The sequence below is a fragment of the Chroicocephalus ridibundus genome, chromosome 2 (assembly GCF_963924245.1).
Source record: "Chroicocephalus ridibundus chromosome 2, bChrRid1.1, whole genome shotgun sequence".
Classification (NCBI taxonomy): domain Eukaryota; kingdom Metazoa; phylum Chordata; class Aves; order Charadriiformes; family Laridae; genus Chroicocephalus; species Chroicocephalus ridibundus.
In genome coordinates, this window is record NC_086285.1 from 149,731,105 (window position 1) to 149,749,615 (window position 18,511).

General features: G+C 37.3%; 1 protein-coding gene across 1 annotated transcript in view; it reads left to right on the top strand.

The window, feature by feature from the left end:
- The window catches only part of EMC2 (ER membrane protein complex subunit 2), a 46,640-nt gene extending 28,437 nt beyond the window's left edge, over nucleotides 1–18,203 (top strand). The window contains exons 6-11 of the mRNA XM_063327405.1: nucleotides 1,798–1,883; nucleotides 2,052–2,111; nucleotides 4,530–4,611; nucleotides 5,765–5,875; nucleotides 8,139–8,243; nucleotides 15,419–18,203. Coding sequence (XP_063183475.1) covers nucleotides 1,798–1,883; nucleotides 2,052–2,111; nucleotides 4,530–4,611; nucleotides 5,765–5,875; nucleotides 8,139–8,243; nucleotides 15,419–15,505 — 531 coding nt within the window. The 3' untranslated portion in view covers nucleotides 15,506–18,203. The remainder of the gene's footprint in view (nucleotides 1–1,797; nucleotides 1,884–2,051; nucleotides 2,112–4,529; nucleotides 4,612–5,764; nucleotides 5,876–8,138; nucleotides 8,244–15,418) is intronic.
- The last annotated feature ends 308 nt before the right edge of the window (nucleotides 18,204–18,511 follow it).

The window sequence follows — 18,511 nt, forward strand, 5'->3', positions numbered from 1 at the left end:
TGGGAAACAAAATGACTGTGGCTAAACCCACCACCCTGCCTGTGTCCTAGTTTGTCTCTTGATCATTCTGATAAATTTTCTTTCTGCCTGTGCCTTGCGTTTGAGCAGAAGAGTGAAATATTTTCTCCTTGCTTGAGTCATTTTCACTGAATTTTCATCGATTATATGTTTGTGCGGGAGGTGAAGGGGATGAACTCCAAGGAATGAATAAACCTACAGTTAGCATTAAAAGCCCTCTAGCTGTGCGGTTTTGGTAGCTTGAATTAGTTTACTTAAATGCTACATTTTCCTCTTCTTCCAGAAGCAAAAAATTTGTTCAGATGATGAACAAAGGATAAGAAATTATTTATAGAATTATAGAATTGCATAGGTTGGAATGGAATGGAAAAGGTTGAAAAGAATGGACCTTTCAAATCATCTAGTGCAACGAGAATAGTTATGTTCAAAATACTGTAAAAATACAAGAACTCTTTTGGGGTATACGTGGCTGTGGTCTTAGGAAGGTACATCATGAAGAAACTAATTTCAGAGCTATCTTAAATTCAAAGATTAAAGTCATTTAAGATTTTGTTGAAGAGTTGTCCGTTCCCGTGCTGTCAAGGCTTCCGTAAGGTGATACCCGACTGTATAACCTCTTTATAAGATATGAAATGGGACGAGGGGAATAAGCAGTGGGACTTCATTACTGGAAAAGTGTGTGAGTACGGGCAGACCCGTCACGCACACCAGACTGTCTGTCTTCTCGTGTCTGATGACAGCAGTTGTGATCACCCAGGAGAACGGGGATTATAGGCAAGGCAGGAGGCTGACGGCATTTGTTCTTTGAGGCATGTTACGCTGGAATTTGGTTTTACTTTCATTCCGTCAGATTCCTGATCTGATGACTTTCAGGCTGGCTCAGGTGTAGTTCTGTTTGCTCCAAACTCTGTCAGACTGCTGGGAGGACGTCCGTTGTTTTGAATTACACCTCAAGTGTGTCTTGATTCACAGCTCCTGGAGGGCTGAAAACTGCTTTGAGAGAACTGTAACCAACATACTTCAGAAACTGGAATGTTGGGTTGAAGTACAGAATAATCAACTATTAAAATTCTTGTGTATCTTTTCTCCTGGTGGTCTGTAACAACTTTTATGGAGTTCAAAATTCAAATACATTGTAATTCTTATAACTCATTTTTATATTGTTTATGTTGAAATGTGTTTGCCACTCACATATTAAAGTAGTGCTCAGTTTTGCCAATTGCCATTGTATTCCCGTCACGTTGAAGAGCCTACTTTGTACTCCAAGAATGATGAGAAACTTGTTTATAAAATTGGTGTGTATTCAACATTAATTAAAGATGGCATTTAGAACTCCAACAAGAATCTTTAAAAATGGCCGAGAGCCATATTTTACAGTGGCAGCCAAGATGCATGTGTGAGATTCTGTGAGACTCTGTCACCATCTCTCGTCTAAAGTCATGGATCTTGTGAATGACAAGGTGGGGGTCTTTGGAATGGCTGGAGATTAGCATCCCCTGCTGTTTTGTAATTATCAGAATCTGGACAGTCGTTTATTTGAATGAAATAATGCATACAGTTTGTGCCTCCAAAGAAAAGCATACATAATGCGATTGCAAGAAGAAGTTTTCAATCTCTCAGTGGGATGTCATAGGGTATGTTTATAAACTTCAACCTAGCAGTTGCTCTGCAGTGGAATTCCACTGGTATTGAGATAATAATTTGCACAGTCAAATTGCTTTCTTTACAAAAACCCAGGGAATTATGAGACCCTAATCCTTTATTAATGTCAACCCATAGGCAGCAAGAAAGCGTAAGATTGCCATTCGAAAAGCCCAGGGGAAAAATCTTGAGGCCATCCGAGAGCTGAATGAGTATCTGGAACAGTGAGTGTCTTACAAGAATACGGATTGTGTTTTGCTATTCTGATAAATCTTTTTAATTAAAATGGAATTTGCATTTGATTTACGCTTTTGCTTACATGCTGGTCATTTACAGAATCCCTTGCACATTCTTTCTTTGTTTCCTATTTCTCTCTCGTCTTCTCTATACAGATTTGTTGGAGACCAAGAAGCTTGGCATGAACTTGCAGAACTTTACATCAATGAACATGAGTAAGTTGTTTGCTAAGTCCACAGAAAAATGGTTAAATTGAAACCTACTCTGTGTAAGTCAAAGACCTCAGTGATTTTTTTCTTGAAGGGCTAGTGTTAGAAAGTATGTTGTCTCATTTCCAATATAACAAGCATCAATAGCAAATAATTACCAGCCTTATTTGACTACCAAATGCTTTAAGAAGGCATTTGATTTTAAACAGAAACGGTTTACTTAATTAGCTGTATGTTTCAATAATTTTTTTAAATCCGGTGTTTTAAAAGAAGTGGTTTGAGTGTAGCAGCACTTATTTCCGATAATTTCTTGTTCAAGTGATGTTGTTTGCTAGTTGTAGATTTTAAATTCTGTACTTCTAAAATGAGTTGATCACGGCAACTGATATTCTGATTTTCTTTTAGCCTCTGCAAGAACTTTTAGTAACCTTTAAAGAAAAAAACCAACAAAACAGATCCAATGTTAGAGGCATTTGGTCGCCTGGGTACAAAACCCAATGCAATCAAGAATGCTGAATGTTGTAGTAACTTGCTTATTGGATATTTAATGTTTTTGTTAGCTTTTTTTTATTGCTGTAGTGACAGGAGGAAATCCCGGTGTGAGAGGATTAGCTCAAAGCCTTAGTGCAAGTTTTCTAATATCACAGCATTAATTCTAACCTCCACCCAAAGGCGTATTTTTTTTTTCCCCCTTCTTTAGTTCTTCAGCCCAGCCTGAATTATATCACATTGTTTCCTTCCTTTCTAGAGAGTAGTAAAAGAATCGTTCTCAAGGAAGAAATAGCCCTTCTCACTGTGATGAAAAAATTGTTCCCCCATCACCTCTCCTTCCACCCCATTCTCAAAGAAAATAATTATTGAACTCTTTGAAATGATGACTTAAGGAGTAATCTAGAATTTTGATATCCGTATTTCCAGTTGTTTTGGGAAATTCACCTGCCACTTTTCCAAGAAAATAGCTTTTTTTTTTTAAGTGGTTAGAAAGATACTTAAATTTTTCAGATCTGGTGGCACAAAAATGAGTGATACAGTGGTGCAAACATCCATATTCCACTACTGGGTTGTTTGGAGTTTTTTCACTCTAATCTTTGTTACAAAATTATGTAATAAAACCTGAGAAAGAAATTACTTTTGCTTAGTCTGTAATTCCTATAAAATAATATGTAGAATTTCTCCAGTTCATTGAAAAAATTGACTGGGCTCACTGTACTTTTATGAACATCATTGTTATTATTTTCATGGAAAAAATGGAATCTTGGCTAAATCTTGGGGAACAAATTGGAATCTTGGCTAAAAAGTAACTAAAAGTTAAACTTTAAAAAAAGAAACAATTCATCAGCTTACTTGCTTTATCAGTGCCACAGATTTATTCTGGCTGGTGAAATCACCATCCTGTTACCGTTGTTCATAAACACACTTAGATGTACAAGGTTTATGGAGTCCTCAATTGTATGCTCTGTTTCATAATGAGGACTGTGGCTTCTGCTTTTGGAGAACGCGGTGGCTCTCCTTTTATCTCCAGATTGGTATTTGAAATACATATGCAACTATCATAACATACGCAGGGGAAAAACACGGTATGTTCATTTTAAGAAATAAGATTTTATAGATTATATGGTTTGATACTGTCTCATAATTGCTGAATTGCTTTTACTCTGATCTTAAGTATCTACCCATGCTGTCATTATAAACATTGCGTCTCTGAGTTTTGGAATCCTATCAAGTAAACTCTCTGCAACAGTGCTGTCACATATCTGTAGAAGATGCAAATTCTGCAGGAAACTTAGTATGAAGTTAAGATTTTTATAATTAAATTAGCCTACATTTTTAGATTGACTTAATTCTTTCTGAAAGCTTTCATTTAAAGAACAAGTACTAGCCTTTTCTTTTGCAATGGTAAGTTGTTGCCCATTTGGACTGTTTGATTTTTAGACCTGTTCTTAGTGTGGTTTTTTGATGTCGCGTCTGTGGTTGACTGTGAGCAGGTAAAGGGGACAGTGTAAGTGCTCTGGTCTGTAGCTTGGTTTGTGAGTCCTCAGGTAGCTGAATTTTCTTGTAGAAAAAAAAGAACTGTTTTACAATCTGAGTTCAAATGTCTTGTAAAACCTAAGGCCTGTTTCTACTCCTCACTCCTGTTGATCAGAAATGGCACTTACTAATAAGAAATTAGTATATTGAATGCTTTCCATGAGCTGTTCCATATGTACCTAGACTATTAAATTTTGTATATTTTTCACTATCTATGATGTAAAAATAGTAACTTGAGATTTCAAACATCATTTAGAAGTAGCACATTTTTCTTAATTGTGAATCACGTGAAGTTATAGGGGGAAAAGCAAGACTTCTTTTATTGTGAAGTAAAGAAACTGAAGCAAAGAACCGTATAGTCTGTTTCATTTTGTCGCTGTTTTTTGTGTTCCTCAGCTATGCAAAGGCAGCCTTCTGCTTAGAGGAGCTTATGATGACTAATCCACACAACCACTTATACTGTCAGCAATATGCTGAAGTAAGTATTTTCAGAAAAATCAATTATGTTTGAATACAGATTCTGTTCCTATGTTACTGAAGTGGTGAAAATGGCATAAAAATGTTTTCTCTAGTTTTTCCCTAGGAGGTTTAAGAGAGTACACAGAGAATGTTAACATCTTATAGAACTTAACGTGTTAAGAAAACTGTGTTTTCTTACTCAGTGTGACTAAGCTAAATATAAGAGTAAGGGCAGGAATTATTGAAGATAAAAATTCATTTTAAATGAGATATTTTTGTTGAAGTGTTTATGCACTTTTCAAATTAAATGCATGAGAAGTTAAACTTTTCCACAACAATGCTGCCTAGGAGGTAATGGTATATTGCCTGTTATTGTGGAGCCAGATCTTGGAATCCACATAGGAAATTTTGCCTGAAAGAGCCCCTAGGGCGGGCTCTTTCGGGCAAAATGAGAGAGGGCCCTTAAAAGTTTTAGCTCAAAGTTTTTAGTCATTTGCACTCTTTTTTCAAATATATATTATTTTTTCCCTAAATTATACTGTTAACTGCTTAGAATGCATTTAATTTATTTTGTTAATTTGGATAAAATGGGGTCAACATTAAAAAAAATAGCTAAATAGCGCTCTGGTAGAAAGACTGTGAAGCATGTCTTCTGGTATTTATTCCTCTTTTTGTTGATATAATAAGAGGCAAAATGACTAGAAAGATAACGGAGTAATCTTCTCAACTTCGTGCACTATTTTGCAGTCGAATAGATAATGAAAGGCATTGTGTTGTTTTGTGCACTGGTGTAATGCTGTGCTGAAGGAATATAGAGTTAGTTTGGATTTATAGCAGTCAGAATTTAGCTTTAAAGTTTGTGTTAATTTTCTTAAGAGACTATCCCAAGGTTGTAAGTATGTATAGGTGCAAAATAATAACTTTTTATTTTTGTAGCAATAGATTAATGAAATTAATGCTGGCTTTTTTTCCTCCTATAGTTAAATATTTTAAAATTTTTATATTGAAAAGAGCTCAGGTTTCTCCCAAGCCAGCATTTGGTAGGACTCACCTGGTTTGAAATATCACGTGAAACAAATCTGAAGTGAAGTTTCATAATATCTTTGCTTCAAGAGTGAATGCCTGAGGTATGAATGACACGTGCAAGTTTCAGGAGCTTACAATTTTTACAGGTTAAATACACTCAAGGGGGGCTTGAAAACCTTGAGCTATCAAGAAAGTATTTTGCACAAGCACTGAAGCTTAACAACAGAAATATGAGAGCTTTGTTTGGACTTTACATGGTAAGCGTGATTATATATTTTTCATGTTATCATTTTGAGTATGTTTTTATGCACGTATATTATCCTTTACCATTTGCTCATTTTTTTTCCTTTTGGTTTAACTTACTAGCTCAGATTATTGAGAGTTTTAAAATACTGAGTATGGACAATTTTATGCCAGTAAGTACTCCTTACTTGAAGTGCTCTTAAACTTTAAGTCTTGCCCATGTTTTCCAAAGAATTATAATTATTGGCACATGAAGGTAACTTCTTGAAATAGGATTTAAGGTCGTATTCCTCTCTACAGGATGGTGAACTGCTGAAGAGTCCCAGAACAGTATGATGGCTGCTTTTTTTTCTTTCCTTTTTTATTTTTTTATTTTAACCAGACTGTTTTTTTTAATTTGTGTTTTCCCCCCTCCAATTCCTAAATACAACTTTCTGCTTTCAATTTCCAAATGAGTATTTAGCTTGCACCGCGTTGTGGGCTTGAGTGTGGCCTACAGTAGCATGTACTGGCACCGGTTCTTCAGTTTCTCAAAAGATACTGAGACCTCTGCTGAAGATCTTCCTTTAGATTTTTTAAATGATCTTTTTAGGGGTGAAAGCAGAAAGGTTCCACATTTTATTTTATTTTATTTTTTAAATTCTAGGCCACCCTTTTGTCCCTTGGGAGCAGGGGGGCAGTTTACAGGGACACATCAGGCAGGTAACTTTGGGGCTTCTATAAACACCACGAAATAGGAGCTTGCTTTCAAGGACTTGTTGGGCATCACCTTTAAGACTGAGAGACTTGGACCTAATCTTCTTAGCTCATCTGCAGAGATTCTTGGGTTGGCGATTGTATGTTCAAGGAGAAAAGACTGGCTCTTTGCTGCTCCTTAGGTCACTTAGCTTTACAAGAGTAAGTTTTGTAGAAAATCTGTTTATTACCCTAAACTGATTTCTAAGGTGTGTATACATAGACTTCTGCATTGACTCTGGAACAGGCCCGGGGGTTTTTTTTTGTGACCAATCTTGGCTTGTCCCCTGTCAGATCTTACGTCCTGCCTGTTATTTTCAGTCTGTAAAGTAGACTCAGAGCCTGTTGTCTATGATGATCTGGCTGGTAGCCTTGAGCTAAAACGACCCAAGCATTTGAGAAACTTTTTGTTTTGGCAGTGCCTGAAAGTCATATGCATAAACCCTGATTTGCATAGTGTAAGCTCATTACTGCAAATGCATATAAAAATGCGTTTACATGCTGTTTCAGTTCTTCAGTTTTTCTCAGCTGGCTGCTGTCACGTTTCACTAGGTGGTTTTTGCAAGCACAGCTTGCCATCACAGCTTCTCTATCTGCCCTTTGGCACCTAATTTCTTTGTAATGCTGTTTCCAGGCTTTGGGATCTGGTTTTGCTGTGGCTCCTGCTTTTGTGCTTGACAGACATACCCAGTGTTTGTAGTCCCCAAAGAACGTCCACAATCCTGGTAGATTCTCCACAAAGGCTTTCAGCTGTATCTGCAGAGGAAACTGGACAGTACTTCATTCAATTCAGGAAACCAGAAAGAATGATGGTTAGGACCCTGACCCAGTACTAGATCACAAATTCATTTCATGCGGGCATGGCTGCAGAGAACGTGTTCCTGAGTGTTTGCTTCCATGCTCCTTTTTCAGATCTTCTCTGGAGCTTCTTCACTGATGGGTGAGAGTTGGGTTCTGTGGTTCTTTGCCTTCAAGTACTTTTGCACTCAGAAAGATGCTCTGCGAAGGAGTAGCAATGATTCATTGTGAAGTGGATTTATTTATGTTAGTGGAAAAGTCTTCAAGACGAGTTCAGTTCCTAAGTAATCTATTTTATTTTTTCAGGTGAAGATGGGCATAGTTTATGTATAGAGTATTACCTGCTTTTAAAATGTGTTTCCCGATGCCACAGGGGAAAATGTCATGTTTTTAATGGCAGGTTGGGCACACAAGTGATGTATTTTATATCATCTCTGGTAACAAATTGTTTATAACTCTCACTTTAGGAAAAGCAAATTGGATTAACTGATTGTGTCCAGGTTTGGTTCCTAACTTGGTACGCAACTGAAATGAAGTCTCGTTGAGTTTAATTAGAACAAACAATTGTTTGAAAAGTTTAGCTAATTCTTAATTGGATGCTGCTTACCAGTAACTGTTTTTATTTTTTCTCTTTTTCCTCTATGACTGTGCACGGGGCTTTGAATGCAAAGGTGCTGAATGCTTTCAGTTTATTTCATGCACATGTATTTTATAGTTACGCTGTTTTTATTTTTGTATTCCTAGTCTGCCAGCCATATTGCTTCCAATCCAAAAGCAAGTGCAAAAATGAAAAAAGATAATATGAAATATGCCAGCTGGGCAGCTAACCAAATAAACAGAGCATACCAGGTTAGTACATCATTGTTTTATGATACTCTTAACATGCTGTGTAGTTCTTTTCTGCACTTTTATCATCTGCTGCTCAGGAGGTTAGATATGACATGCAGATCAGCATAATTTGCTTAGATTTTTTGTGTTCTACTTCTGTTTGATTTCCTGGAAGCCTTAATTAATATAAGGTTGATATTTTACAGTTATTAATTACTATTATTTACTTATTAGCTTTAAACAGGTGTTTCTTCTACTAACAGTAACTGAATATACACTAGTGTAATGACGACCTCCAAGACTCAGTTCTACAGCTAAGTATTTTAATAAAACTTGGTATGTCTTAATTCTTAGAGTGACTGGGTCATCTGCTTCTATTTTACTAGAAAACAAATGAAAATTCTAGAATTTTATTTTCCTTCATTTTATTCTGACCTTTCAAAATCATATTTAATGGTGTTCCTAATAATTACCTTAGTAGTTGTGACTGAAGTTGCTTTTGTGTAGTTTTACAGAAGAATGCCCATTGAATTGTAAAAATGTAGACTTTGTAGGCCAAAAGCTTACTGCAGTCAGTAGGAGTCTTTTTACCTATTTGAAGTTATGCATACACAACTATATTTGCTTTTGTATTATAAGCCTCTATATTTTTTTTTCTATAACTATGAATGAAAACAGATTTTTAGCTCATAGGTGCTGCTGTCCGTGCATCCAAACATACTGTTTCTATTTGACTCCCTTATAGCTATTCTTAATGATCTACAAAATTTGTGTATACGTAATCCTGAACATCGACATCATACTGTCTCGTTCTCCCCAGAACTTTTTCTGAGCAAAAATGTTGGTATTAAACGCAAAGACTTCATATACGTGTAACACTCCTTTCTCTTTGTGATATTTCAGTGTCAGAGCCCAATATTTAATTTTTCTCTTGCTGCTGCTGTTTCACAGTTAATACTTCCAAATGGCCTTTTGACCAGCTCCATCTATTATGGAATTAAATGAGGATTTTCTTTTATGGCCAATGCAGTTTTCTTAATACGCTGTATGTCAGTTCGTTGCCGCGAGTGCAGCTTCTTATGGCTGACGTGTTTTTGATGTATTACAACTTTGAAGTATTTTCCATTTCCCCGATCGGCCCTGTAGCTTCTGACTGTACTTTACAGTGAAGAATATTGTATCCCTGAGGGCATAATTAGCCATTTTATACTTGTGTGCCTAAAGTTTCCTTCTCTGTTTTGCTGTTGAAATGACTCCCTGCTTTTCATTAATAAACCATTTACGTGCTCATGACAGTAAGGTGTGTATGAATTACCAACTTTGTCTGATTTCACCATAAATAAGCAGGACTTCAGTATGTCTGACATTCCCATAAGCATAATATTGATGGAAACCTCAAGTATTGCAGGGTTAAAAAAACAAACACCCCCTCAAAAAACCCTGTAAGAACAGAATACACATAGAATAGAACAGATTTTTAAAGATGTGTGAATTTTGAGTGAAAACTTTTACTCCATGTTTTACATCTTCCATAAATGAACTGCTTAGATTAGAGGGTTTTGAACACATGTTTTAAGTGACTATTACAACTGAAATTTCCAGTTCAAAGCACGCGTGGAAACCTGTTAGCGCTTCTGGGAAACAGCCCCTTTCAGGGGACATCAGGATGGAAACGTAAAACCAGTGTTGGCTGTGGAATGGTGGCATACCAAGATTAAGACCTAAAATTAGGCATCACCTGGTTCTAACTATAATGAAAGGTTGATTATGGCAGTTTGTAGTTACTTGACTTACAGCCAGATGAGCTTGCCTGTTTTTTCTTTTTTTTCTTTTTTTTTTTTTTTTTTCCTTTCCACGCGGCTTTCTGTTCACATCACAATATCTCTAACTAAATGTGACTTCCTTTGGGACTGGTAGTGGTGTTGGGGGGGAGAAGTTTCTGGGTGTGTGTTTGGGGTTTTATTTCGTTTTTTTTATTTGGATTTATTTTTTTTTTCTGTGTGGTGTGTTGATCCTGGCTGGATGCCAGATGCCCACCAGAGACGCTCTGTCACTTCCCCTCCTCAGCTGGACAGGGGAGAGAAAATACAATGAAAGGCTCCTGGGTCAAGATCAGGACAGGGAGCTCACTCAGCAATTACTGTCATGGGCAAAACCAGACTCGAATTGGGAAATTAACTTAATTTATTGCCGATCAAATTAGAGTAGGTAATGAGAAATAAAACCAAATCTTAAAACACCTTCCCCCTACCCCTCCTTTCATCTGGGCCCCTTGTCCCCTAGCAACACAGGGGGACAGGGAATGGGGTTTGCGGTCGGAGACATGCTGTCTCTGCCGCTCCTTCTTCCTCAGGGGAAGGACTCCTCACACTCTTGCCCTGCTCCAGCCTTGGTCCCTCCCATGGGAGACAGTCCTCCACGACCTTTTCCAATGTGAGTCTTTCCCACGGGCTGCAGTTCTTCACGAACTGCTCCAGTGTGGGTCCTTTCCATGGGGTGCAGTCCTTCAGGAACAGACTGCCCCAGTGTAGGTCCCCCATGGGGTAAAAGAAAACCTGCTCCAGCGTGGGCTTCCCTTTCCATGGGGCCACAGGTCCTGCCAGGAGCCTGCTCCAGTGCAGGCTTCCCATGGAGGCACACCCTCCTTCAGGCATCCACCTGCTCCAGCATGGGGTCCTCCATGGGCTGCAGGTGGCTATCTGCTCCTCCACTGTTAACCTCCATGGGCTGCAGAGGGACAGCCTGCCTCACCATGGTCTGCACCACGGGCTGCAGGGGAATCTCTGCTCTGGCACCTGGAGCACCTCCTCCCCCTCCTGCTTCAGTGACCTTGGTGTCTGCAGAGTTTTCTCTCACATATTCTCACTCCTCTCTGTGCTGCTCTTGTGCTGCATTTTTTTTTTCTCCCTTCTTAAGTATGTTATTGCAGAGGCGCTACCACTGTCGCTGATGGGCTCAGCCTTGGCCAGTGGCGGGTCCATCTTGGAGCCGGCTGGCATTGTCTCTGTTGGACATGGGGGAAGCTTCTTGCAGGTTCTCACAGAAGCCACCCCTGTAGCCCTCCTCCACTACCAAAACCTTGCCATGCAAACCCAGTGCATAGTGGAAAGTGCAGTTCCACTGTTTCTGTGAAGTTCTCTTGGAACCTATGTTAAGCATTTTTGGTTGATGCTTATCAGAACAGATCACGTTAGCACAACTAACATATATTTAAAACATGTTATAACTTCTTTGTGACTTCATACTTTTGTGATGTGTTGCACACTTCAGCTGCTCTTTTTAGCTGTTTGGGACATAACATGATGAACACCATATCTGACTGGAATCATAAGGGGAATTTAGCTGTACAGAAAATGTAAGTGCTCAAGCTAGGATTTGGGAAGCAAATGGTGTAAACACCTCCTTCCTCTTCACGGAAGCACTACAAGAACCTCTAGAGACTACAGCTGGACAGAGCTGCCCCAGCCCAACCCTCCTGAGCTTGTTACACGACTGCAGAAGGGCTTGGCCACTCCAGTGTTTATGTCAGAAACTTACAACATCCAACCGCTACAGCAAATGGTGTTTGGTGATGTAGTAGGTGGCAGTTTCCCCTCTGAGTCAGTATTGATTTGTTGCTCCCTTAGCGTGTTGAGTGGTTGGAAATTGTCGTCTTTTGGACCTAAGGATGAAACCTTGGTCGCTTGTGCCAGTGGAAGCCCTTACAGCATTCCTCCGTTAGTGAAGGGCTGTCTAGCCAGGATTTAAGCTAGATACTTATATTATCTCTATAAATCCTCCCCGCTTTCCTTGCGTTATCCAGGGTGCTTTTTAAAGTGTAATAAGAGCTTGTTGAGTTTGGCATTGACTTGTTCTATTAGTTCGTATACCGTTAAATGCAATTTTTCCTGTAGTCATGTTCTAGAGAATAAGGTGTTTTTAGAATACTGTCTTGGATGCCTAGACAAATCATACAAATTTGTGACTTTAATATATGAAGTTATTAATTCAAAAAGTTACTTTTGAGCAATTGTCTTACAGTGAGATCTTCCCCCGTTTTCAGTCTGGATTTCAAATTGAATTACCAACAGTTTGCTCAGTAGTTTTGGAAAACTGCCTTTATTTTTTCAAATCCAGCACTGGCTGTAGTTGCCTTTTTTTTATTTATTATTTTATATGCAATATACTTGAAATATTTTTACTGGTCCCCTTCTTTCAGTTTCTCCTCTCGTTCAGGCAGTTTTTTTGGCACTTGATTTTTGCTTTTCCTATGCATTCCTGTATGAAATCAGAGGAACTTTTTAGTTTATTGTCATTTAAAGAAAACAATATTTGGGTGTAAAAAGAAAACCTTACTTTCACTGGTGTTGGTTAGACTGTACAGCGGATTCTTTACAGGAAAATATGGTGATAAAGAGTAGTTGAATTAAACAATTTTCTGAAAAGTATAGATATTTGATGTTCCATCTGGTTAATATACTTATTTTGATGTTAAATACGTAACTCTCCGTGCTGATTAGTACTTCTCATCTGTGCCTAATCTAGGAGAAATGTAAACTTTCACAGGAAGACAGGAAGGTTTTGTAGTTAGGGCTGCTGCGTGGAGCTGGAATTCCTGGCTCCTAACATATGCTTTGGAAAAAAAGGTCATTATTCTCTAGGCCACTTAAATTTAATTGACTGGGTGAAAAAACCAAAACAAATAAAATTTAATCTTTTATTTCAGATGTTAGAGAAGTACTCGTTATTCAAAGAATTATTATAAGTTTATTATTTTTTATTATAAACTTGGTTTTGGATTATCACTGGGAAACTGGATTATTCTCTCTGTGCAGACCCTGTGAAGAATGTGTATCTGTTCTGGCTGAGGACATGAGTCACAGTTACTTTAACATCGAAACAGAATATGGCTACCTAGTGCTCTTCAATTAGCTAATTGGTTTAGCATGTCCTCTGGTAGAAGCGTTTCAGCAGAGGCAGGCAAGTTTGATTAATGCTCACAAAAATCTTTAATGTGATCCTACTCGTAGTAATTTTCCAGATACATGCTTCTTGGGTGCATTGCTGAATTCTTCGGTGTTAGCAATCCACATGTTATTTATGGTTGGAGAGGTGATTCTGTTACAAACCATTTGGGAAACAGAAAATTAAATCATGATTTTAAGAAATGGATTCCGGCTCAATCAGTCAAATTGCTGTGTAATGGCAGAATAGACAAAATAATTGTTCGTCAGGGCAAATTTGAAGTGATTACGTTTCCAAGTATACTTCTGTTTGTTATGACGCAGAGTTTGGTTTTATTTGTTCAGCTTAAAGTACACGTCAGTATCATGAAGGCAACCACTCTTGAAATTAGCAAGTAACATTTTTTAAACTAATGTCTTATGTCAGTTTTGCTTTCGGTGTCCCCGAAGAGAAGTATAATGAGTAAAATTCTTCTTATTTTGAAGCTTTCCTCTGCGTGCTTTCTGTGTGTCTTGCCAAGCCTGCTTTTGGACCACAATATATTCGGGCTTCTGTGCTTTTTATTGAAATCTCTGAATGCTTTGAATTGAAACAATTTTTCAGTTGAGGATTTTGAGTTCTGTTTTTTCATTTGCTTGTTTTTATGAAAGGATTTGGACTCCCCAGGTATCTGCTTTAGACTCTTCTTGTTTAGTGTGAACAAAAAGAGGATATTGTATTAAGTCAGAGCTCAGCAAATCCAAGATTACTTCTCTGACCTGGGAGACTGTTAAGAAATCTTTGATTTCCCTCGGAAGTTGACTATTGCAGGTCACTATGGAAACTGCAGAACCCGAAGAATGGATTTATACATAGTACCAGAGTCAAAACATGGCATATCAGTTCATCATCTGGAAACATAAAATATGAAAATACAGTGTTTTCACTATGTCTCTTAACAAAAGTGTTGTCATAATAACAACATTTCATTCTCCTAACTATTTAATTTGAAATAGCGTTTCATTTACTGTGCCAAAACTATTTTTTTTTTAAGAACTCAGTAGTGATTGGGAATCCCAATGTTAGATTGTAGCCTGGGGGTCAAAAGCAGGTTAACAGGTCCTGCAGCTTGTTGCTGGTGTGATATTACCTGGGTTTGATGACTTAATCTTTCTTAACAGGTCATGAAGAGTTTGCTAAATTAAGGTAATTACAAGAGAGAAGGGACACATTATAAATCAAGGACTAACTATGCGAGACACCAGTGGTATTTGAAATAAAAAACATTAAATTGAAAATTTATTGAGTGTTTAGATGTTAACATGTAGGTAGAGAATAGGCTATTTTACTAGCAGCAAGTTACTGCTTCTGTAATTTCTTTACCACCTCTCCTAACCCCAAACACAAAACTTTTTAACGCAGGTGAATTAAAAATGGTTGAGAGTTTCATTTGACTGAAGACCAACCTAGTCAATAAATCGGCTGTGTTAGATATGGCTGATGAGTGATGGCAATTGTCAGTGCAGTTAGAAAAACCCTTTTGAGTCAGCGTGGGGTGATGAACATCTGCCCTTCTACCCCTTCCTTTCCCAAACTTGGCTGCGTGTATCTTGGGATACCTAAAGCCATAGGTAGTATTTATTAAGCTGTATCTTTTGTTGTTATCAAGACAGACTTTATTTCACATGCTGCCTGAAATTGCTTTTGTAATAGTAGTTTACAATTAAATACAAGGTCATTACTCACAGTTACTTTGAGCCGTAAAATAGAATTATATGACGACTGGATTATTTCATAGTAGAATTTCTCCATCTCACTATAACAAAAATAGAAAATAGGTTGGCTTAAAAAACAGGTCTAAGTCTTGCTACTGTTTAAATGATGAATATAATGTGATTTGGATCACATAAAAAATTTAAGTCTGAAATAAAAATTATGTTAAACTTTACAGGGTAAACAAAACAACGGGAAGATCTCTTCACATAAATGTTAAATTTCAAAGCGGAATATTTGTTAGTGCTGAAAATTCAAATTCAGAGCAAATGAGTGAAATTAAATAGTTCTGTTGTATTTATTACTTATTAGAGGAAGGGTGATATAGCTTGTATTCTAGTAAAAATACTAAGTTTTAGTGAAACAATAAAGAGGCTGTGCTTTTTAGGTTTGTAGCAATTAGAGTAAATGTTTAGTACTTAATGTTCAGAACTGTTATTTGTACAGGATTTGTGCACAGAATTTCTGATATATGACAGTCCTTTTTTGTTGTTACTTAGTTTGCAGGTCGCAGTAAGAAAGAAACTAAATACTCTCTGAAGGCAGTGGAAGACATGCTGGAGACCCTGCAAATCACTCAATCTTAGGTTGGCAGAGAGATCCAAGAGTAAATTTTCCAATTCTATGATCAACCTGTAATGACCTATGGGTTATGTTACTCTAGTGCTGTTAATTTTGTATTGATTAACATGCTATCTAAAGTAATGTTTTATGAAAAGTAAAATGCCTATTTATTGCTGCTATGAAAAATATGATGAATACCCACTAAAATGAATAATTTATCCACGAAGACAACATAAAGAAATGACGTGCTGCACATCAGTCTCTTTAGATTTTTGTATTTACAGTACCTGCTTTTAAGCCATAATTTCTAGAAATAAACTTGTTAAATGATTAAAAAAAAATGACAGTGATTTATTCAACTTGCAAATGGAAATGTACAAATTTATATATGTAGATGAGTAATGTATGTTAGAACTTTTTATCTTACTTGCATATTTAAGAGCAAAAGCATGCTACAGATATACACTTTCTGGTAACTATTTACCATACAGCAAGGAGTGATTATGAATACACTTTAATAAAACCATTAACATCAACTTTTTTCTCTAATAATGAGTTGATACCCGGTGCTGTAGAAATGGAGAAAACTTATTCATGTACTTTGCTTCAGAGGGACTCTTGTACTGGCTTAAGGCCAAAGACATTCTTCTCTGTGGCTTTGTGGGCAAATGCTTCCATGTCCACGTAGTTCTCCAATCAGTACGCGCATATGCACTTTTTTTCTTCCTTCTGTGTGTCCTTTGTTGCACATGTGTTCCCTATCATGAATTTCAAAACCATCTGAATGCCAGGCTGTGTGCTGGTCTGTGCTAATTCCATACCTATGGTATGGGTGCCCCTTGGCTGTGGTGTGAGCTTCTCCACAGGAACCAAGCGTTAGGGCACTGCGAGGATGCGATAGCTTGGTTAACTGTCCTGTACTTACTGGAGGATAAAAGTGTTTTTACACCATTAGCATGAAGCATCTAGCACACTGTAAATCTATATTGTAATTTGTCTGTAGGGGCTTGTTTATTTACTCCGATAATTAGTCAAACACCCTAATTCATTAATTTTGTAGTTCTAATCATTCTGGATGTTGTTTGGATGTGTACTGTGGCAATTCAATTGCACAGCGATCTTTTCCTTTACTATGGCTTCAGTAAGATTGCATAACAGCGGCAACATGCCCTTGACAAATTCTAATAAAATATTGCAATGTAATTTTCATGACTGTTACCACCATCCAAGCTGATTTGAGTTTCAGATTTTGTACTGCCTACTCTGTATACATGGGTAGGATAAAGGGTATTCGATGGGTATTAAAATTGGGTATTAAAATGCTCTTTTTATGACCCTGGAGTTGATGTAATAAAACAAAGCTGAGCTCTTGCTTAAAAATAAAGCAGCAACAAAAGCTTCCTCTGTGAGTTCAAAGCTAGAAAATGTATAAAACTGAATTGGTTGTTGCATGAGACTGTGCCTTTAAGAAACACGTAAGGTGTCATTCCCATTACCCATGAAGCAGGTTGGAGCACGGTAGTGTGACAGGATGGGTGCTATGCCCTGAGAATTAATTGTATGTGGAATCTTAACTTAATTCAGTATTGTTGAAATATAAAACTGCGTAGTGTTATATTAAATCACACAATTCTAACTTGGGCACATAGTGCAGATCCTTTTATAATAGTAATTCGCAAACTGCCCCCTCAGAGTAGTATTTGTGGATAGATTATGTATATTTCAGGTGGAAACCCAAGAAAATATCATAGGTGATCCTATGTATTTCTGTTCAGATTTATAGTCTTTTACTGTATGAGTGTGCCATCTAGAGTTTTAAATCCTCATGAGCCTTTGTTTTACCTACGTCTCAAATAACATGCTTACATTATAAAATTAAAAATGGTGGGAAGCTGTAGTGTAGATTAAATTTACTTAGCGGTGCGTAACATTTTACCTCCAGGGTATTAAAAACCAGCAGTGCAGTATTCTTGTGCAGCAGACATCTATGCCGCTGGAATGTGTCATATATAATGTTTTATTCCGAGGCAACTTTTAACATACCAGTGTCAGACTTGGGCATATAGTATATCTGTTTCTCTGTAAGGAACTTTGTTCTGTTTCTTGTTTTCAGTGATTTGATGACAAATTTCATCGCATTTGGCTGCTTAGAACCTTCTAGTTTTCACTACTGCTCTGTATCTCTTTGAAATTACTATTTAGCGCTCTGATTTGTGCTTGTATTTTGGCATAGTTCTCACATAGTAAAGCTTATAAATTGACCTAGCAAATATTCGTGGCAAATTTGTATTTAGTTCAAAGATAAAAGAAATTACTCCTATGAAAACGCACGGGCAGTCTTTGATATAACTGAACAGTCTTTGAATAACTGAATTGCAGCAATGGAAAGTCAAGGTTTTTTCTGTATTAAAAAATCCTGGGTCTGCAGGGGAAGTAACTGTATGAAATGCCCTGCAATCTCAGCAAGCAAAGGGTACAGAAGAGAAGCTGTGGTCTAATGTGATCTCTATAGAAGTAATTTTCCAGTTCTAGTAAATGATTTTGTAATATGTCACTGACGCTGTCTTGGATTAAAGAATAGGTTTTCAAAGAATGGTTACTTAGTTAACAAATGAACTTGATTATGTTCTGCATTGTACTCTGACAGTGACAAATGCTACACAAAAATATTAATATCAAGCATGTAGTCTCCTCTTTCCAAAATAAAAGGCTATGTTTTCATGTTGTTTCAGTCGACAGCAAAAACTTGAGACCTTTGCAATGCCAAACTGTCGCGATGACTTGCATCTATTTTTTGGAGCCATACTTTGATTATAGACTTGGTAGGGAGAGCTTAGTGTTCTCTGTTGAAGTAAAGGTCATTGAAGAACCAACAAAACCTCTGATTCTGCCTTTGTAATACAAGTTACTGGTGAGTTCTTAAAAACCTTTTGTCCAAATGTTATACAATTCGTATTCTGTGGCTGCAAAAAGCACATCTTGTTTAGAATATATCCCTAAATCTCTTCAGTTCAGTGCCCAGAATATCT